Consider the following 23,092-nt stretch of genomic DNA (forward strand, 5'->3'; position numbering starts at 1 on the left):
AATGTTAAATGTTAACGTTTACCCCCCCCCCCCCCCCCCCCCCCCCCCGGTGGAATTGAAGAGTCTCATAGTTTGGGGGAGGAACGATCTCCTCAATCTGTCAGTGGAGCTGAACAGTGACAGCAGTCTGTTCGCTGAAGCTGCTCTTCTGTCTGGAGATGATCCTGTTCAGTGGATGCAGTGGATTCTCCATAATTGACAGGAGCCTGCTCAGCGCCCGTCGCTCTGCCACAGATGTTAAACTGTCCAGCTCCATGCCAACAACAGAGCCTGCCTTCCTCACCAGTTTGTCCAGGCGTGAGGCTTCTTTCTTCTTAATGCTGCCTCCCCAGCACACCACCGCGTAGAAGAGGGCACTCGCCACAACCGTCTGATAGAACATCTGCAGCATCTTATTGCAGATGTTGAAGGACACCAGCCTTCTAAGGAAGTATAACAGGCTCTGTCCTTTCTTGCACAGAGCATCAGTATTGGCGGTCCAGTCTAATTTATCATCCAGCTGCACTCCCAGATATTTATAGGTCTGCACCATCTGCACACAGTCACCTCTGATGATCACGGGGTCCATGAGGGGTCTGGGCCTCCTAAAATCCATCACCAGTTCCTTGGTTTTGCTGGTGTTCAGGTATAGGTGGTTTGAGTCGCACCATTTAACAAAGTCCTTGATTAGGTCCCTATACTCCTCCTCCTGCCCACTCCTGATGCAGCCCACGATAGCAGTGTCATCAGCGAACTTTTGCACGTGGCAGGACTCCGAGTTGTATTGGAAGTCCGATGTATATAGTTACAGTTGGTGGGCGGGTCTCTGTTAGTTGCTTTTGCAAGCGGGCTCATGACCAGGCAGTGTGTATGCTTCGAGAGTGAAGGTGGACGCGACAGCACCATCTAAGAAGAATCATATTTGTCGTGGATGTGAATCGCTGTATGCAGAGTGTAAAACAGTTTGCGAGGGGTATTCCATGGTCTTAGCAGTGTCTGTACTTCGATGTGAATCGATGTATGCAGCGTGTAAAACGCTGTATTGTATGTTGCCCTCTCCAGAGTTACATCTTTTCATTCACCTACAGTCGTATCCTCAAAACCAACCCCATTTGGACAACTGTGTCTTTCAGGAAGTGTTCACCCATCAATACATAATTATGCGGCGTATGCTACGCCGCGGGTTGGCTAGTTTTATCTATTTACATTTTCATTGTAATCAGAAATTCGGACAATTTCTAAGTCTATAGCTTTGAATTTGTTTTCTAATCACTCTGAATGTGTACATGTCAAAGAAGAACCTTGTTCTGCCGCTCATAAAGCGTCTCATATCCTCACTATGTGCTAAAATGCTTTTTAAATAAGTGTACAAATGCAAATATAGCACATAATCGTGTACATATTTGCATAACCAATGAAAATATAAATCACAGTAACATACTAATTTACTGCACACTACAATGCAGTATTTGAATGCTGTGAAATAACCAGCCAGAAACAAAATCAAGCTTTGGGGCAGCCACCTGTATAGTTTCCCTGGCTGCAAAAGCCTTACGTTTGTGTACAATGTGTACAGGTTAGAGTCCAAAACAGAACTGATCAAGTATGGAGGATGAGGGGTTTTTATAGGCGGTTCAAAGGAAGTGATGTCCTCAGGGCTGGGACAGGTAGTGATGTCTTCGGAGCATAATCAGATACAGGCAGGATTTCTTGTGTTTGGTCTGTGGAGAGAGAAGAGAGAGGTTCAGTGCAACCAGCCGCCCCCTGGCCTGGCGTGGAATTGCCGTTTTCTGGTCCCTTTGGTTGACTCCCAAGCACACGTGTGTGACAATGCACACTTATATGTTCCACTATCATTAATATGGCTTGAACACACAAACACTTAGGCTTAAATAACCAGAACATAAAAAAGAAAAATCATAAAAAGCAAGAAAAAAAACAATAAAAATTCTGAATTAGCGTAACCCATTGTAATTTGGTGTGTTCATAAGAAATGTGATGATTTACTTCATGAATCTGAAGTACATAATAAACAAGAATAGTTGAATCAGTTATTTAAAATATTAAAATATGTACTTCAATTTAAATGCTTAAAGTCTAAATACTCTCAATTGTAATAGAAATTTGTCATTGTCCACCCTCTGACAGCGGTCCATATAAGGTTAAAGCCCTAGCAAAGGATCAAAAATCAAAAACTACCATATTTATAACCACTGACCTAGAAATAGTCTAAAATGATATGCCACGTTCCTATGTTTGAAATTTGTTATTTTAACCTTCTGGAAGCGTCTCTTGGAGAGATAGGACCACTGGTAAAGAATCAAAAATCAAACATTAGACGTATATAAATGAAAGACCTGTGTGTGTGTGTATGGAGCAGTCTGCTCACGCTCAACCACAGCCACTAGATGGCGCATGCATGCTCCTCACTATGAAAGACCTGTGTGCAACAACGACATCACGCCAATGACACAGATGAAGAAACAAGACATCTAAATGAAGCAAACGTCGCAGCTCAGCAAATTACAAGTGAAACACCTCAGCAACGGAGGACAAGGCTTGAAGTTTTCAATGAAAACATTGTCTATCTGAAGGTATTTTCCCAAGAGAAAGTTTAATAGGACTCATACTGTATGCCAGTGATACGGCTATATGGTATCTCTATAGTGTCTTCTTACGAAAGCCAGTGGGGAAGCAAGCACAAGGTAGGTCCATGTCCTCTGCCCTAGGTAATTCTTAAGAGTCAGATGACTCCTCTCCAAGTTCAAGAATATTGTAAAACTGCTAGGAAGCCTTTGGGTTGTTTTTTGTCCTGAAGATCCCATGCAGCTAGTTTTATCATATTTGTGATCAGCAAACACAAAATAGCATAAAACGACACTCCACATGCCTATTTTACCAATCCCCATTTTTTTGAAGTTACGTGAAAAGAATTAACTTTGACCCCTTGTATTTCATAATGGGGTGAACCCCTGGACTAAGCTGGTGTGACTTGCACAACTTCAAGTTCTTCTGATCATTTTTGCTATTGGTTTACTTTTTATCATAAAGGTGTAATTTCCAGCACAAAATATGGTCCAAAAATGGCCTAAAAATGAATATTTTGAAATGGGAAGGCAGGCCCCAAAAAGCTTGACATTTTGCATATCAAGGCAAGTCGAATGGTATATCATATCTAGAGTTTTTCTCATACTGGTGAGTCACAAGGTGCCAGACAAAAAAAAAAATGAAGTAGTTCCAAAGTATTCATAATTCTTACCAACACAATTAATGTCACACACAAATACGCTTCTTACATTCCCCTGAAAACTTAGCAAACTCATTTTGTAATTTCTGGATTGGCACAAAAAAAGGCAGAAACTGGGAAATAATAGCATGGTTAATAAACACAGGAGTCCAGTTAAAAGAAGAAGGTGGTTGGGATGAACACCTACTGTCAAGGTGGTCCACAGAAGTGAAGTTGAGCACCACTTAGTTAAGCCTTTTATTTACTAACTAGCTACAGTACACAGGTAATAGATTCATTTCAAATGCTTCTCTTGCCCTACTTTCAGAGCCTTTCCTCTTTATTCGCGTTTGTCTGCATCTCTCTTTACTGGCGCTCTTTTTCTTGAGTCCAGTCCTGTAAAACCTGCTTCTCAGACTCTGTCATTATTTTTGAGGCGCCTTTCTTGCCTGTTGTCTGGTTTTATATTTTCCATCTTTAAAGATGACTCTCTCAGCGTGTACTACTCCTTCTTGTCCTCCTCACACTCGAACCGATCACACCAAAGCCAAACTGACCAATCAGATTGCTCTGAGGGACTGGACACATGGACCTTAGTGTTTTATTATACAGTAGATTAGCACACAAATGATGCTGTGGCTCTGCTTTAAAATTTAGTGTTATTTGCACCTGTGTTTGCATTGCACTTCCCTGATTGTATTTGTATATAATATAGGGAGCAAATTCCACATTAATAAGATGAACTGAAATAAAAATGGTAAAAGAAAGTTAAATGTAAACTATGACAAAGAAAACACATTTCTGAATTTCTTCTAAATTTTAATATTATACTAGGTCACTTTTCTGAACAAGGCCAGCTAAATCAGTATGAGTGTGACCCACTGATATATGAAACTGGTTGCAACGAAAGCCTGCAGCCACAGCGGTACACCGGGACTGAACCTAAGAACGTCAGTATTGGGTTATTAAAAGATACCCCAAAACAACAGACTCATAAAGATATTCACAGACGTGCCCTCATTATTGTATACTCGTTAGTAAATATTCCAATCATACATTTAAAGGTCTGGGAGTGGTGGAGTCCGTCTCGGCAGCATCAGGCGTAAAGCAGGACCCAATCACGGAAGGGCCCACTTACACCTGCTCCTTTCCCAATCTTCGGTCTAACTTCTTTTGTTCAGTGTCATCTTCATCTTCCGAGTATCCGCCTGACTGTGAGATATGCATAGGCTCCTCCAGTTCTCCCAGTAGGGTGGGGAATTTCTCATAGTCGGTGAGGGAATGGCATGCCAGTTTTTGCCGGGGGTGGGGGTGTCTTGCATTAACCACAGCGCCTCTTTTCTGCAGGCGCGTGTCAAAGGACACGCTGTGGTCAGGAAGGTTCACTCCTGCAGCACTGCCTCCTTTCTTTCTGTCACAAGTGCTCACTCGCCGCGTCGCTCGTGGCAGGCAGACGACACTCTTTCGCCACCGTACGCTTCCCTCGCCCCACGCTAGGGGGCAGGCTTCGTCATTCGGTCCACCGTCCCTCTCAGTCCTGGCTTTCTGTCTCCGCGGCGCCCCGCCCGTCTGTTTGTCTCTCGGTGCCCTCACGCTCGGCCATGCCTCAGCGCCCGACAGGGCTGCCAAGAGACCGTGCTCTCGGCACTGTGAAGCTGTAGCGGGGAGGGCCGTATTGCAGCGACCCGCTGCTTCGCTCTCATGGCGGAGACCAAGATCATCTACCACATCGATGAGGAGGAGACGCCGTACCTTGTCAAGCTGCCTGTGGCGCCTGACAGGGTCACGCTGTCAGATTTCAAGAATGTGCTTAACAACCGGCCACTCAACAGCTATAAGTTTTTCTTCAAGTCCATGGACCAGGACTTCGGGTGAGTCAGGGCGGTTCCTCTGGAGCAGGCCTCGCGGCGGCGGATTCGTCGTTAGTGCGGTAGGGGTTCTAGATACCTTTCGGCGGAGGCAACGGTGAGATGGACACGGTGGCTGCGGCCCTGTCCAGAGCCGGAGCTATTGTATTAGAGTGTCGGACGTGGGAGTCGCAGACAGATCGAGTCGAACGGAGAGACCGAGAGATGTTGACAAAGATAAAAGCAAGCAAGAGAGTCCGGTGATTGACCGCGACGCGAAACCTGTTGACATATTGTGAAAGACGCGACTACTGACTTTGTGAGAGCCGGTCGAAGCAACAGATAAGTGCAATGACAGAGCGAGCCCGACGCGTGGGCTGCCTGCAGAGACTGAGCCGGACCGTGGTGGGGGGCTGTCAGTTTAAAACGAGGGCTGCGGACACAAATCATATTCTTAACGCTTTTACTGAGGCACCTGAAAAAAAGAGGTTGCCGACCTAGTGTGAGCATGAGAGGAGACAAGTTACTGATGAACCTTTAAAAGAGGATTTGCGAGGCGACTAGTTACGGGGCCACTGACGGACTTTCAGTGGGGATTGCTGACCACCGGGTTATGATGACTGATCGCCCCCTTGACCCCGCCTGCTGAGTGAGTGTGTGCTTTTTTTCAAGTAAATGATAGCAGACCGTGAATATGTCAGGTGCAGATGATGCTGACAGAAAATAAACTGGAAGATTTGGGGCTAGGAACGCCGGCCTGTGTTTCGTTCTTAATTGATTTGTCATGCTATGTAATGAGTGTAGCAGTAACATAAATACAGACGTTTTATGGGTGTCTTATAAGGTGGTTACAAATGCTCATTATTGCTGTCAGTTTGTGAAATTAATACCTGCCACCAGGTGGGATACTAAAGTGGGAGGCCATGAAATACTGCACTCCGTCGCTTGTGCTTTGTTTTATGTCTTTGTATTTTGCAGCTGCATAATATCATTAGATATATGTATGTTGTTTTTGTCTAAATTTACAGGGTAGTCAAAGAGGAGATCTCTGATGACAATGCCAAATTGCCTTGCTTTAATGGGAGAGTGGTGTCATGGGTAAGTGTAATAGTTTTTGAAACCAAGGGGATTAGCTGGTGTTGTGTTTTCTGAAATGGAAATAGTAATATGTATTCTCACTATCTTCTCTCCTTCCACTAGCTTGTACTGGCAGAATCCACGCATTCAGACGGAGGTTCTCAAGGCACAGAGAGTCAGGCAGAGCTGCCACCTTCACTGGAGAGAACGGGTGGCATTGGTGACTCCAGACCCCCCTCATTCCAGTAAGTGTAATGGTTTACCTTTTGTGGTATTAGGGAAGCCCCCCCCCCCCCCCCCACCCCCGTTGTTTAATACCTTGTACATCTGCATTGCATGTTGAAAAAAAGACCGCCATCAAGTGCGATACAGCCTGACAAGGTAGTGAAGAAAAACTTTAAAATTCCGAATTTGTATTAGTGCTCGCTTCTCAGGCATTCTGCAAGTTGTTCTTGAGCACAGAGGAAAAATGTGACTGTAGGGATTTCAAAAGAAAGCAAAGATGGTACAAGAGCAGACATGTGTACAAGAGTTGGGGGAGGGGTGCCTATAGGACAAGGTAGTGACAGGTATAGTGAGGTGGGTGGCACAGCAGTGGGTGGAACAGGGTGTGTCAGAAGGAGACGCACAGCAATCAAGCTGTTTTGTTGTCAGAAACGTGTAGCAGACCTGGGCAAAGTGACAGAAAATTCATGCTGTGTGAGAATTAGCAATTTACAAGCAAGTTTGACCGGTGGTAATGCTGTTCTCAGATCACATGAAGCATTCATTTCTTTAAATAAATATGACTTTATAAAAATTAGTGACAATAAAAAGTACTTTAAATGTAATGCTTATGTTTTTCCATTTTACACACTAAAAAAAAATATATATTTCAGAAGATCTAATATATATAGTTTTGCTGGAGACAAAGCACATCATCACTTGTCATGCTATACACAAAAACTGAACAGATGACAGAATTCCTTGTCAATAAAAAATTGGCAGTAAGGTTTGCAACCCAACTGACGAAATGTTTCTTCTCTAAAACACTATATAAGGTAATACTTTAGTTTAGCCTTTAAAAATAAGGATTCCAAAAATTTTTGTAAGGTTTATAAATGTATGCTGCATAAGCAAGTGCAAACCAGTTAAAATGTTTGTGTGTATCTAAAAACCTATAAAACCTGGCCAGTGTAGAATTGCCAGTTAACCTAATTCGCACATCGTTGGTATGTCTGTGGAAAACTGGAGTATCCACAGAGAAATCCACGCAAACATGAGGGGAGCATGCTTGCAGAACATCGCTTGAACAGAAAGGGCATATCTGGAAACTGCAGTGTAAACTTTGAACAAAGCGAACATATGGAAAATAACAAAAGTCCCCCAACCATTGATTTGTTTGACAGAGGAGAAGAAGAGTTCGAATAAGCACTTGTAAAGGTATCCATCTATATGCTGTGGATCAGCTAACCCTAACCCATATATAGAACATATTAAACAATCAGGTTGGGGTGCATGCCATTGGTACAGCGCGTTGCTGCACCCACCACATGACGATACGGCAAATAGAAAAAAATCATGTCAGTTTCTGGCAAGTATGTTTCAGTAGTAAACAATTATTTAAGCTAGCTATAAGTGGCATCTAAATGTTGCCTGGACACAGTAAAAGTTACATTACTGAGGCTTGGCTGTAAAGTCTCAATAACACAGAACATCAGCCAGTTTGTGGATAACTCTTCACAGGTCTGGCAATAATGCAGGTTTCCTCTCAAAGCCTCATTTGCATTAACATTTATAATCTACCATATGAGGTCTGCGTGTGTGCGCCTGCTGGTCCCTCTGATCCCTCAGAGCAATCTGATTGGTCAGTTTGTCTTTGGTGACACCATCAAAAGAGGAAGTGCCAGGAAAGAGAGTTTGAGACACATGAGGTAAAGAAAAGGCGTATGAGTCCCCTTGAGAGTCGCCTTCAAAGACAGGAAGTATAAAACTGGACAGGAGGCAAGCAAGGTGCCTCGAAATGAGTCTGTGAAGTAGGTTTTACAGTGTAGCCATCACAAAGATGCTCAGATTCTCACTGTTGTCAAATTGTGATTTGGTTATTTTATTTCGGGGACCCCAGGAACACACCCAGCCTTGACCCAGCTCGCACACTAACAAACAGAGACAAGTAAAAAATGTGGCTTAATATGAATAGGTAAGGCATAATAAACAATTAACATGTACTCAAAATCCCACCCAAATTCTCCTGGCGGCAATAATTATATAACAAACATTGAATTAATAAAACTGAAAAAAACACTACGCACTACCCAATAAAGGATTAACACTTATGACACAATTCAAATACAGTCAAGTACAGCAGGTGTGGGTGAGGTTGGTGAGTAGAATGAAACCCCTCTGAAAAACCCTCTGAATGAAATGTAGTTTTGTCTTACCAGGTTCCAGTTTTTACGTGAAGATTTGACATGATTAGGAGCGCTACCCAGAGGAAGAAATCGCACAAACAACCAGGCACAGGGCAAGCACATTGATGCAGGAAGAAATGTAATCCAAGGTGGTTGTATTTGTAATCCAATAGATTGTGATGTGTAAAAACAAATAGACACAGGTAATCTCAATCCCTTTCAGAATCTTTTGGCTCCTTTTTAAAGACAGTACCTAATTATCCTTCTTCCCAGAAATCCCTATGCCACTCTAAAACTGCCCAATGGAGCAACGATACCTGTGGCTGCTTTGATTTGTATACAGTTTAAGTAGCGCTGCTACAATGGGTAAGCGCTCAAGAGTAGATGCATCAGTCAAGAGACATTCAGACATGCAATGATACAGAGGAAAGGTGTTGAGGGTACACATAGGGGCAAGAGATATCAAATATTTTAACGAGTAATGTGGCTAGTTTTACAAATAAAAGAAGACTACCTACTGTATGTGGGTGTATGGTGGCAGTAACCCAATAACTTCTAAGTATACTGATTCAAAGTATTTTGTATATATTCAGGACATCTGTGGGCAATGCAGGTGTATCTTGAACAAAATGAGTATATCCATTGCTGGCCGATGTCACCTGAAAGTTGCTGAAGGTGAACTAGTAGAGGTGTAGCATTACAACATATTGTTTAGAGTCCTTTGCAAGAATGAGAAGTTCAGACAAGTTTGGTCAGAGATGTTCAGCCACATACATTTTTATTTATATAGGGGCAACATTAGTTGTAACTAAAAAAAAAAGATAATAATGAATAGTGGATTGCCACTTTTGCATAAGGTTGCTTTTTTGTGGAGTTTGCATTTTCTCCTGTTATCTGTTTGGGGTTTTCTTCAATTTCAGTTATCATCCCACATCCCAAAGATATGCATGTCAGATTAGCTAGTAACACAGATTGATCTGGTTAATGTGCCCCGTCCAGGATTTGTTTATATACTGATAATAATCCTACGGAGATGGATCCCATCTTTCCATGTTCTTGAACTGGATAACATAGTTAAAAAATGGGTAAATAAAACATTAGAGTTTTAGTTTTATGTATTTCATAACATATTCTCCCAGTGTCAATCCTCAATCGTCGTAATATGAGGCTAATACAATTTTCCCGAACATTACACAAATAACTGAGTGCCAATTAAATATTATATTTTAATTTTTTTCTTCAATACATTCATATTGACTCATATATTATATATATGAATATACTCATATATTCATAGACTCCGCCAGGGCTGCCCTTTGTCACCGATTCTGTTCATAACTTTTATGGACAGAATTTCTAGGCGCAGCCAGGGTGTTGAGGGGGTCCGGCTTGGTGGACTCAGGATTGGGTCACTGCTTTTTGCAGATGATGTTGTCCTGTTTGCTTCATCAGGCCGTGATCTTCAGCTCTCTCTGGATCGGTTCACAGCTGAGTGTGAAGCGGCTGGGATGGGAATCGGCACCTCCAAATCCGAGACCATGGTCCTCAGCCGGAAAAGTGTGGAGTGCCCTCTCAGGGTTGGGAGCGAGATCCTGCCCCAAGTGGAGGAGTTCAAGTATCTCGGGGTCTTGTTCACGAGTGAGGGAAGAATGGAGCGTGAGTTCGACAGGCGGATCGGTGTGGTGTCCGCAGTGATGCGAGCTCTGCATCGGTCTGTCGTGGTGAAAAAGGAGCTGAGCCGTAAGGCAAAGCTTTCAATTTACCAGTCGATCTATGTTCCTACCCTCACCTATGGTCATGAGCTATGGGTAGTGACCGAAAGAACGAGATTGCGAATACAAGCGGCTGAAATGAGTTTTCTCCGCAGGGTGTCTGGGCTCTCCCTTAAAGATAGGGTGAGAAGCTCAGTCTTCCGGGAGGGGCTCAGAGTAGAGCCGCTGCTCCTCCGCATCGAGAGGAGTCAGATGAGGTGGCTCGGGCATCTGATTAGGATGCCTCCTGGACGCCTCCCTGGTGAAGTGTTCCGGGCACGTCCAACCGGGAGGAGGCCCCGGGGAAGACCCAGGACACGCTGGAGGGACTATGTTTCCCGGCTGGCCTGGGAACGCCTCGGGCTTCTCCCGGAAGAGCTAGAAGAAGTGGCCGGAGAGAGGGAAGTCTGGGCATCTCTGCTCAAGCTGCTGCCCCCATGACCCAACCTGGATAAGCGGAAGAGGATAGATGGATGAATACATTCATATTATTGCACCTTGTTTCATAACACTCTGTAGTGTATGAATTTATGTTGACAGTCTCCTAGTTTAAACCATAAATAATGAGACAAAATGAATCTTAACTGATCTAGAAAAGATTGCAGAGATATCAAGGTAATGCTAATCCATTAATGCTGTGGTAGATGATTGATAGATGGTTTACAGTGCTGTATTTTGTGTATTCTTTAGAAGTTACAAAGGCACTGCAACATATCTTTAAATTAAAAAATGGAACAAAAATTATATGCCTCCAAAATGTAAATCAGACATTCTTGCATAATGGCCTAATGTAAATAATAAATGTCCCAAGTTTTGTTACTGAGGCTACTTTAATAGCTGTATACTAAAATATTTTTTATTCTCTAGAATTGACAACCTTAACTTGCAAGTTTAAAAGTTTACAGTTTCCAATTAAATTAAACTTTGTGATGAGTATAATACAAATCAAGGGCAATAGATCTAGCTCTTTGCTGTAAGGAAAGAAATAGAAATCATTGGTATATGTGATGTTTGAATAAACAAGAATAAATATAATTAATATTTTTCCCTCCTTGTGCATAGTTAACAGAAATATAAAGTTTTCGAATAAAACCCAGTAATGTGAAACAGTTCTGCAAGTATAAACAGACAAGTAACAGCATAATTTCTTGTAATGTGATTTAGTGTAAATGCAGGTAAACTAGTTTGTAAAGAGATAGCATTAATTGAGAATCATCATATGCATTTTACTTTTTAAAATTAGGGTACTGTATTAGGCATGGGGTATAATATAACTTTTCATTTTAATGAACAGTCTTTAATTGAATTGGACAACCACATGAGAATATATAAGGCATGTGGAATAATGTTTTGGGCAGTCTGTGCCGGATCAAGTAGCAATTATTACCCATACTAGCAGTGGCGGTCGAAGCCCATTTGGAGCCCTACGCAGGATGGACAGATGTTGTCCATAGTGAGTAGTCGGTATTATTAGACTTAGATGACCTAGGAGTGGGGGTGGGGATATGGCTGTGTTTCAGTGGGGCCCGCTTGGTGTCTGGGGTGTTCACTCTTTCAGTAGCACGAACAGCACCCCTTTGTGTATATACTGCGGTCTTTAAGGAGCATGTGCACTTTCATAAATGGCGCCCAGTGGGTAACATCACCCATTCATTATCATTAGAATTCCATGACAAGTGGAGGCCCCCCTGGTTGTCCAGAGCATATGCACCTCATATTACACCTAATGGATTGATTGGCTCTCCTTATTGGTTCTTTATCGTACTGGCAGTGTGGACAGTTTTTTTTTCGTGCCTTTTGTCAAGTGCTGAATGTACTGTGGTGCTCTGCAACCATCAATTCAGTATAAGAAAATTCCAGAACAGATAAAGTTCTTTGTAGCTGCCTTGAAGAGTAAATACAAACCCATTACGTATGCCATAGTTTAGATGCAAATCAGGCTAAATAATAAATGCTGATTTTTTTTTTTCTTTCTAATTGTGCAGTATTTTATCTGCATCAGACATAGCGAAATCGCAGCAAATATTTTCATTAAAACTGTGCAGGCAAAATTGTCCTCTCCTTTGGTCACCTCCACCCAGGAGCCAAGTCCTCCAAGTCCTTAGAATGATGTCAAAAAATAAAATACTAGTAGAATAAACAGTGAAATTGCTGACTGTGTACTTAGAAATGACATGAGAACCCCAGAAAAGAAAAAAGGAGTCAAATAGTGTAAGATATGAGCTAGCTGAAGTTTTCTCATTTTGCAAATAAAAAGTATTGTGTTAGAAGTTAAGCAGGAGCAAGATGCTCCCTTCTATTGCCAATAACTCAAATTTATATCCGCTGCAAGATGAGAATTTATTTTACCAAATGCGGTTTTATGTGTCATCAGCAAACCAAGACTGTTAAGTACAAATAGGCTGGGAACAGCCTTCAGCGTTCAGAAAATGATTTGCTTCAGTATAGGCGGCAGCTCTGAAGTACTTGCATACACATACGTGTGTCAGACGCTTTATAATGAATGTGTTCCTTTATTTTAGACTGTCACTACATTTTCTCCTTTGTGCCCCTTTAAAAAGTATGGAATGTTGTACTGTACATGATTACTTTTGTTTGCACTTTGTGCGCTGTAGGACACCGTAGTAAAACCCCCACCTAAGGTTACATAATTGCTGGTATTTAAGCAAGACGCTTTTTGCTATTGGCAGCTGCAGCCAAGCAGAATGACAAGGGACCTGTGGAAAATGTTCTATTCAGGATCAGTAATATACTGTATGTTATTTCTATAGCAGTTTGTACAGAAACACACTAGAATTATATACATTGCCTATAGGAAATCATTATACTCCTTTAAAATAGCCACTTTTGTCTTACAGCCTAACTTCAACACCCATTAAAAGTATCTTTTTCCAGTTTTATTTACACATTTTGCCTTACATCATTAACATAATGAAAAAATACTGCAGTTCTGAAAATCAATAAAAAATGAAAAAGTAGAATAACAGTTGGAAATGTGATGAGTCCCCTGATTTAATGCTTTGTAGGGCCACCTTTTGCCTTAGTGACAACCATCAGTTTGTTTGGATATGTTTCTACAAGCTTTGCACACTGCTCTTTTTAAACCTAACCACAAATTTTCTATCAGATTTGAGTCAAAGGTTCTGAGTTTCTGACTTGGCCACTCAAGGACAGTCATTTTCCTATCCTTCACCCACTGCGTTGTTCTTTTTGTGGTGTGTTTTGGGCTGATGCCGTGCTGGAAAGTAAACCACCTGCCTTTCTTCAGCTTTCTGACTGAGGGCTGCACGTTTTCCTCAAGAATTTGGACTTAATTGGCAGCATCCATTTTCTCATTAATCCTGACCAATCACCTAGTCCCCACTGAAGATAAAACCCCCCACAAAATAATTTTCTCACCATAATGCTTCACAGTGGGTATTGTGTGTTTTGAGTGGTGTGCTGTGTTTGGTTCTTGTCATCCGTAGCCCTTGGTGTTCAGTCCACAATGTGAGTCTTAAATCTGACCATAAAACCTTCTGCCACATAATATAAGAAACTTCCAAGTGTTATTTGCAAAGCACAAATGAGACAGAGTATGGTATTTTTTAGAACAGCCTTTTTTCTTGCCACCCAGCCATACAGGCCATTTTCGTGCTTGACCTTGTGAGATTTTTGACACATGGACAGATGGACCAATCCCAGCCATGAACACTTGTAAGTCGTTTAAAGTTGCATTCAATAACCTCCTAACTTGGTTGTCCAGCATAGAGGGACGGTCTGATCTAGGTAAGGTGGGCAGTGCTATGTGCTCTTCACTGCTTTAAAATGCTCTGAATGTTACTCAGATGGAAATATGAAGCCTTAGAAATACTTTTTTTATTTTTCTCCTAACGTATGCCTTTACACAACTTTATCCCAGAGCCCTTTTGAAAGGACCTTTAGAACTTTAGAGCAATCTAGATTAGAATAGGCCATCCAGCCCAACAAAGCTCAGTCATATCCACTTATTTCTTCTAAAGTCCTACTGTCTACTTCACTACTTGGCTGCTTATTTCATGTGTTTATGGTTCACTGTGTAAAGAAAAACATCCTAATGTTTGTGCAAAATTTACACTTAACATGTTTCCAACTGTGTCCCCATTTTCTTGATCAACTAATTTTAGAATAACAGTCATAATCCAGTTTACATACCCACTAGCTGTGGATTCCTCAAGTAACAGCTGGATTTATTCTGAAGTAATCAGAACCACTACAGTTTATGTCAGGTGGTGGCCAGTTAGCCTGGTGTATGAATTGGAAGATGATTGGTTGTATGTGAGCAAGCTGATAATGACCACTCTAAGGGGCTAATAAGTTATCCAAACCAGGCATTTAGGTAATTACATTTTAATCATTGCTCAGTATTGTTTAAAATGTTATTTTCTCTTTGATTTTGAGGATTATAATGTGTAAATACAGCCAGAAATATTTATTTTAATTTCCAGGGTATAATGTGACAAAAGGTAAGGGTTTTAACAGGATATGACAATTTTTATAGGTACTACCCAAGATGAAATAAGTGTACACTGAAAGCAAAAAGAAAATTGAAGATGATAGATTTATTGCTGGACATTTTATTTTATTTCAAGATGTGAGAAGTTGGTATTCATACATTCTTTTACTGTTAGACAAAGTAACAAGGGGCGGCATGGTGGCACAGTGGTAGCACTGCTGCCTCACATTAAGGAGACCAGAGTTCGCATCTCGGGTCCTACCTGTATAGAGTTTGCATGTTCTTCCAGTGTCTGCGTGGGTTTCCTCCAGGTGCTGTGGTTTCCTCCCACTGTCCAAATACAGATTAGTTGAATTGGCAACGTTAAATTGGCCCGTGTGTGTGTGTGTGTGTGTGTATGTATTCGCCTACCGGTTTGTTCCTGCTTTGCGTCCCATGCTAGCTGGGGTAGGCTCCAGCACTCATACTTGCCCCCCCCATACCCCCGCCAGGATTAAGCGGGTTAGAAAATAACATGACATAATACTAGAAAGAAACAAATTCACTATAGATACAAAAGAGTGCAAACAATTTCACTTTGTGGCTCCTTGAAAAGCTGAGAGCTTTGAGAATTTTATGTATGACTACTCATTTGAATTTACTTGTCAATATGATCATATCAAGTTGGGCGTTTTAGATTTTCATTCATAGTTCTTAGATAACTGACTGGATACTGCACAAAGGTTTATTGTGAAATGACTTGTATAAAGTTTTTGGGCATGTACATTTTTATGGTAAACTCTTTCATTTAATTATTTTCTAACGTTAGCCTATGTACCAGAAAGTAAATTATGCGCTGCCTTAGCAGCCAACATGACTTTTAAAGTAATTACAGGTTGTACAATGGTTGCTGTATTCAAAAACCTCTTTGCAAACTGTTACAAAAAATTGAAATCGGAGAAAATGGAATTATGAACTCCTCTTTTTATTTTAGTGCCAATGCAGTATCAAGCAGAGATGGCCTGGACACTGAGACAGGGAATGACTCCATTCTTAGCCAGCGACGTGATAGAGGTCGTCGACGGCCCCGTGATGGTGAGTAAGATGCCTCAGCAACTGCCATCCCATGTGACCTATTTAGCTTAGTTTTAAAAATTTTTAAAGATGTCTTATCAGGGATCCTTAGTTAGTTTGTCATGTGGTGGGTGCGGCAATGCGCTGTATCAGCACATCCTTCTAACCTCCTCCTCCTTATATAGGTAGCCTAGTAGGACTTTAGTTGCTTCTGCTGCCTCACATTTCCATGGACCTGGGTTACATTCCATTTGCAATAATTACTGACATTTTAAATATTAACACTGTGTTTGCAATGGGTTTTATTGATTATTGTAGCGTCCTACGACATTTTGAAAATGTGTGTATTAAATAATTGAGGTTTCTACATTCTGTGGTTTGATTGCCAGTAAGTTTATAAGGGTACCCACTAATCAAATAGCATCCCAACCTAGGTTGGTTGGGTGCTTTGCATGCTGTGTTGCTGGAATGGGCTTGTCCCTTTTGTGACCCTGTATTAGAAAAAGCTAGTTCAGAAAATGGACCTTCAAAATTATTAGAAGAATGAGGTTGCATGTTTACTATTTAACTTGACAGATTTTTTTGGAACACAATGACTAGACCATTGCATTATTTACTTTAGTGTCCCTTTTTCTGGATTGTGTTGCTGAATGTGTTTTATTGCTTAATTAAAGAAAGAAAATCATGACGGACCATCTTGGCACTGTAATATAAACATGAAAACCCCAAAGCTAATGCTGTGTCTGTGCAAAAATGTTCCATGAAATGAGCCAGTCTGCGTGCAGTGCTGGTTGATTTCTGTCCTGTACCTCATATTGCTGTTAGAGAAGATAAAAAGACAGGTGCTTCTTAACTCTTATTTGAAAGCACATTTTATAGAAACTATTATGAAACATTCCAACATGTATAACATATCAATAAGCTATTCTTTATTTTATGTAAAGAAGGGACTCACAACCTTTTTCACCCTGTTCACTCCATGGCAACTTTTCGAAAGTAAACTTACTCCCCTATCATAGTAAAGTAATTGACAAGGGTACATTTTAAGATAGGGTTTTTAACATTTTGTATTTAAAGTTCAAATAATAACATTTAAGTTCAAATAACAACAACAGCACACAATAATTCTCTTTTACTTATTCATAAACAACAAATGATGAGCAGATACCAGTACACCAGAACAAAACACACACAGTCATTGAGACACTTGTTCTTGCTTTTGACCTATGATTTTAGATATTCTTGTTGCAATTGTTGAAGGGGCAAGTCTTTGGCACATAATCGAGGTCTTTGTGACTTAAGCTTTTTGCAAATTTACCCCCTGACTTGGCAAAATTTACCCTCTGGGGTAAATTTAGGACCAGTTGGAAACCCCAATATAAAGCATTTTACAGTAAAACCAATTTTCATCCCACCATCTGTTTTTCTAAATTGTTAATTCAATTTTGGGGTTGCAGGGCCCCAGAACCACTTCTCGTAGTACTAGGTTCAAGACAAATACCATCTTTGTACAGGACACTGATTCAATGCAGGGCAAATTCACATACATATTCAGACTTGTTCAAACCAGTGGCTAGTGCTTAACACCCAAGTCCACAAATGTAAGAGATTATTGAAGTGGTTGTACATATATACACACCCTTACTCGCTTATACCAAGTTGGTTTAAAGTCTTGGATCAATCTAACATGCGTGTTTTTGAAATGTAGAAGGATGGTGTGATCAGTAAATTTTAATGGTTAACATTTTTTAAATTAAATTTAATGTTGTTAATATTAACATTTCTAAACCAATGCAGCAAAATATTTAAGTTAATATTGGCCTTCGTGTAGACTTCTTCTGTGTTCTGATTCAAAGTCAGCTTTAAGTCTGTATTTGCAAAAAGTTAATATTACTGTTATTCTGTATGATCTGACTATACCAAGTAATCATTTTACCTGATGAAATTGAATTATTCCTACTCATATGAACAAGACTACATTTTTGAGCCATTTAGGACCATTTTACTACTCTGAGCCACTTAATAAATACGGAGACTTAAATGGTTTGATTAACATAGACAGACTACATTTTGATAGTTAAATTCATATCAAATAAGCAGAACCACTGTAATAATTAGAGAGTGTGGTATTTTTCACAATTAAAGTATAGAAGAATGCTAAAGATTCACTTAGGAATAAAAGATGTTCTTAAAGTGTGAGCACTCGTTTTTAGGTTTATAGTTGCACTTTATGACTATTTGTGTATCATTATATTTATGTTCCTTATATACTGCTAAACTTGAGGTTTTTTGAATTAGAATTACATCATTAATTCAGTTTTAACATCTAATATTAGGATCTTGAATGGTAGCATAACCTATACCGTTTGGAGATATTTTAAGATTATCATTAAAAACTACTTCTAGACCTATAGTGTGCTTTTTAAGGAGGACATTTAAGTCATTAGTCTGACCGTTGACCTAAATAATGTATAAGTAATGGAATCTGCATGTCTACGCATAATATAAATTAACATTTACTTAAATAAGTAAATAGATAGGACACTTTGAGCTTAAAATAGTATCATTTACCCCCAACAGATTTGTTATAGTGGGGAAGAAAGAAACCTAATGCTCAAGTTAGAACCAATTAATGCTTCCGCTGTCAGAATTATTTTTTTTTTTAATCCTTTTCTGTGGTTTCAGTTGGGTAGTAAAAGTAACTCTTTATCTTACCATGAGGTGTGAATTGATTCACTTCAACAGACCTACCAATGTGTAGACACACGTGCCCTCTCACAACTGGCAAGAAAATGTAAGGCATTATAGAGAAGAACAAGCAAAAAGCACCATGGGTAACAGAGCCTTTTAAATAATATATAATGTTGCCTTAGGATTTTAAAGTCATACCAGTACTTTAGTTTTAACAGATAATCATTTAAAATATTTAGCTAATTATCTGGTTTAGACAAGGACTTCCCATGAATGCTCCACGTCAGTACTTCCACCCCCAGTTTCCACAGTGCCTATTTACAAATTTCAGGTCAATATTAAAAAATAAATCAGTGTTGTGCTGTTTCATATTAGAAAAGCTATAATGCTTAGTTAATGAAAAGCTATTATGCTTTGGCTGTGAAATAATTTACAACATAACCTAACACTTAATCCAGTTCATTGTTGTGAGGGAGGCAGAGACTATCCTGGCACCAATGGGCACAAGACAGGGTACAGCAATGTGTGCACTGCATAGGGTGCCAGCACATCACCGGGCCATTCATTCAACATCCACACATGCTCATACAGGAGCCAGTTTAGAATTGGCAGTTAACCTAACCTGCACATATTTTATTGTGGAATCACACCACGAGCCATCCCAGATCAGACATTTGTAATTCTGATGTCAGGGTTCATGGCTAGCCACTGGCAGTTGCCACAGTGCAAAGGCCCTCAGGTGGAGGTATTAGTTTTTGCAGTTAACCACAGTGCAAATGTCCCAACTCAGATGGATCACGGTATGATTCATAACCAAGCATCTTGTCTTTTGGTGCTGTGTACTCGAAGAAAAATCCTTGCAGACATGTACCCCAAATGGAAAATGACTGGGCATAAGATTCAAACTCAAGAAAGAGGATCTCCATGTAAATTATTTTATTGTGATTCTACAATTTCTGTAGTATTAGTCTTAGAGATCATAAGATGTCATTAAATGGACTTCATCATCATTTCAGGTTCAGCCTAGAAGTTAAGTAACTCCTAACTCCACAGAATTTTCTTAGGTACTTATTACACAAATGGTTACCTTCACACTAGCATTCCAAACTAACTGTAACACAGTTATGTGAAAGCAGCTGCCCAGATTGTAAAAGAGTTGTGTCGCTCACTCACCTCTGAATGTTGTTTGAACTGTGAGGGTGACACAAGAAAATTTATATTTTCAGTAGGAATGTGTTGATTGATGTGTCATGGTAACAGAAGTACACTTGTTTTAACAAATGATATTGCAATTTATTGATATGCACAAGGATTAGAGAAATATACTATCTGTTGAAATATAAGGGTGCAGAATTACCACAGGAGTTATGAGTGGTGATATTAGAATTGCAATTAATTATTTCAATTAATAAAACTGCAATGAAATAAAAGCTTTGTGTAATTAACTGCATATACCATGGTCTGTATACAGAACAGTAAAACCTCAATTTAGCAGGGAAGCACAAAAATTGTTAATTTGAAATTATTAAATGTTGGATTAGATAAAAAAATAAAATTTACTATTTAAAATAATGTCTTTTTATTTTTTACAATAAAGATACGGCACACCTGTTTCAAATATTTACCCCTATGTTTAATACAGTAAATACAGTAAAACTACTGATATTCACATAATTAAAAATAAAATTTAAGTATAACACAAATATTCCATTTTTATTTCTCAAAATAAATATTACTTTTGGAAATCCCAACATCACTATCACTCACCAAAGTGTAAAATTTAGGGAAGTATTAAATATGGGAATGGTTCAATTGGGTTTCTTCTGTATTAAGAAAACAAATGTTGCCTTTTTACATTTACAGTTATTTGTTTGCCAGACACTTTTATCCAAAATGACTTACAAAAGAGGTAAAAATAATCGAGTAACGTTAGGCTAGGGTCTTTTTGTTCTGCAAGTGTAGTAGGACAGGTAACAAAAGTTGATTTCTACAAATGAAAAGATGTAATAACTAGTACATTTACAAACTTAGATTAACAATATATAAATCAGTTAAACTTAATGTGACAACAAATCAACCAACAGTATGAAAGATCACAGAGCAAAGTTCCAACCTCCCCACCTAATTTTTTTGATATTATCAGAACAGATGGGTCTTCAGTCACTTTTTAAATACATTAAGGGTGTCGGCAGTTCTGACAGAGGTGGGTAGCTCATTCCACCAACTAGGAACTACACAGGAAAAGAGCCTGGATTGAGACATGATACCACCCAGAGGCAGCATCACCAGATGCTGTTCCCTGGCAAACCTGAGTAGGTGAGAAGGAGCATAGCACCTTACCAGTGTCTCCATATGCACAGGTGCTGACCCATTGACTACTCTGTAGGCAAGCATCAAGGATTTGAACTTAATGTGTGCTGCTACAGTGAGCCAATGCAACAACCTGAAGAGAAGAGTGACATGTGCCTGTATTGTCTGGTTAAACACAAGATGGGGAACTGTCTTTTTGACCATCTGTGGAGGCTTGATAGCACATGTGGGTATTCTTGCCAGAAGTGAGTTACGTTAGTCCAGGCCCAACAAGACCAAAGCCTGAGCCGAAAGTTGTGTTTCATATTCTGTCGTTCATGATACCTCCATGAATGAGAAACAGTAGAAATGTGGTCAGAAAAAGATAGCTGCTCATCAATCACCACCCCATGGTTGCATACTGACTTGGAAGGTGTTAGGGACAATGAGCCATGCTGTATAGAGATGGGGAGTTGAACAGACTGGCTGGCTGGGATCACAAGAAGCTCAGTTTTTGGCAGGTTCAGCTATAGATGGTGGTCCTTTGCCAGGTTGAAATGTCAGCAAGAATGCTCAGACTGTAGCTGATATTATGCTGGCCTCAGGAGGGAACAACATTTACAGCAGTGTATCATCAGCATAGCACTAATAACTGAAATCATGGGATTAGATGGTGGAACCCAGTGATGGGGTGTACAGAGAGAAAAGTAGAGGACCCAGCACCAATCTTTGGGGGCATCCCTGTGGATGTCTGATGTGCCTTTGACAACTGTCCTTGCCAGGACACACTGTAGGATCTGCCCAAGATGTACGGGTATACAGAATAGATTTTTTCACTGTGTTTTAAAAATGATGTCTTCAAGGTGGTGGTCATCATTAGTGACACACTCTTCGAGATGATTTCTGAACCCTCGCATGACTTGTTCAGTCATTTCAAGGGGAATAGAGGTGATTATGTGGCGAATAGTGTCATTGAGGGCTTCAAGGTTTTGAGGTTGGTGTGTGTATACCTTCAACTTGAGATAGCCCCACAAAAAGAAATTGCACAGAGAGAGATCAGGTGAACGTGAAAGCCACCCGACATCGCCATGCCAGGAGACCAGCTTCCCTGGAAACATCTCCTGCAAAACTTGCATGGATTTCCATGCCGTATGAGCTGTTTCACCATCCTATTGAAACCAGGCATCCACCACATCCATTTCTTCCAGTTGGGGCAGCTAAAAGTTCTCTACATTTCAGTGTAACATTCTGAAGTGACGGTGACCATTGCTCCCCCCTCCTCAAAAAAGTAAGAGCCTACAATGCCAAATTCTGCAACGGCACACCAAAATGTAACACACTCACTGCGCAGGGGTCTCTGAAATTCACGAGGGTTGGTTTCAGCCCTGTAGTGAAAGTTTTGCTTATTTACGCAACCATTCAAATGGAAATGTGCCTTGTCGCTGCACATGACGATGGCATCTAGATGAACGGTTTGCAGAATGTTTGCATAAAACTCTCTATGGCTCTACCAGTCTCTGTGAGTTCCTGTACTACCATCCATTTGTATGGATGGAAATTAAGGTCCTCATGCAAAATCCTCCTCAAAGACGTGTTAGAAATGCCTAAGGCAAACACTAGGTGTATACCTGTGGCCAAAGCACTGGTCTCTGGTTAAGTCATTGATGGCAATGCCATTCCTACATTTGCACTGTTATTAGATTAGATAAACTTTATTCGACCCATGTGGGAATTTCAAATGTATACAGCAGCAGAAATATAAAAACAAGAATAAAGCCTCACAGGACAGATAATACTTCCATTCAATAAATCAGTCAATAAATAAAAATAACAAATACATAAGGTGGAAACATTGAATTGCCTGATAGCAGTGGACAGAAAAGACCCCTAGAGGTGCTTACATAGCACTCTGTGGTGGAATAAGCCTCTGGCTAAAAGCTCTCCAAGAGAGAGTTTTTCATTATGGCATCCAATTTTGCCATCATCCTGTTTTCCCACAACAGCTTCCAGTGTGTCCAGGGTTCATCCTATGATGAAGCAGGCTTTCTTGATAAGTTTTTTCAGGCTGTGTGTCTTTTGTGCTCCGGTTGCTTCCATAGGAGACTGCAGCAGAGAACACCACACTGTCTACTGTGGACTGGTAGAACGTTTCCATCAGCTTGTTGTACATATCAAAGACCTGAGTCTCCTTAGCAAGTATAGTCTGTTCTAGCCCTATTTGTACAGTTCCACAGTGCAGTTTGTTGTTTATGTAAATCCCCAGGTTCTGCACCACTTCCACATTCTCCCCCTGAAAGGTGAATGGTCTCAAAGGC

The 23,092-nt window shown here is 40.4% G+C and overlaps 1 protein-coding gene across 2 annotated transcripts in view; it reads left to right on the forward strand.

The window, feature by feature from the left end:
* Positions 1-4,755: 4,755 nt before the first annotated feature.
* LOC114655995 (segment polarity protein dishevelled homolog DVL-1-like) overlaps positions 4,756-23,092 on the forward strand; it is a 46,326-nt gene continuing 27,989 nt past the window's right edge. Inside the window, exons 1-4 of one of the 2 annotated variants that reach the window (XM_028807356.2) lie at positions 4,756-5,076; positions 6,081-6,150; positions 6,253-6,374; positions 15,718-15,818. In XM_028807356.2, coding sequence (XP_028663189.1) covers positions 4,907-5,076; positions 6,081-6,150; positions 6,253-6,374; positions 15,718-15,818 — 463 coding nt within the window. In that variant the 5' untranslated portion in view covers positions 4,756-4,906. The remainder of the gene's footprint in view (positions 5,077-6,080; positions 6,151-6,252; positions 6,375-15,717; positions 15,819-23,092) is intronic. The other variant, XM_028807355.2, reaches the window with a different exon arrangement.

Source organism: Erpetoichthys calabaricus, chromosome 8 (assembly GCF_900747795.2).
Source record: "Erpetoichthys calabaricus chromosome 8, fErpCal1.3, whole genome shotgun sequence".
Taxonomy (NCBI): Eukaryota; Metazoa; Chordata; class Cladistia; order Polypteriformes; family Polypteridae; genus Erpetoichthys; species Erpetoichthys calabaricus.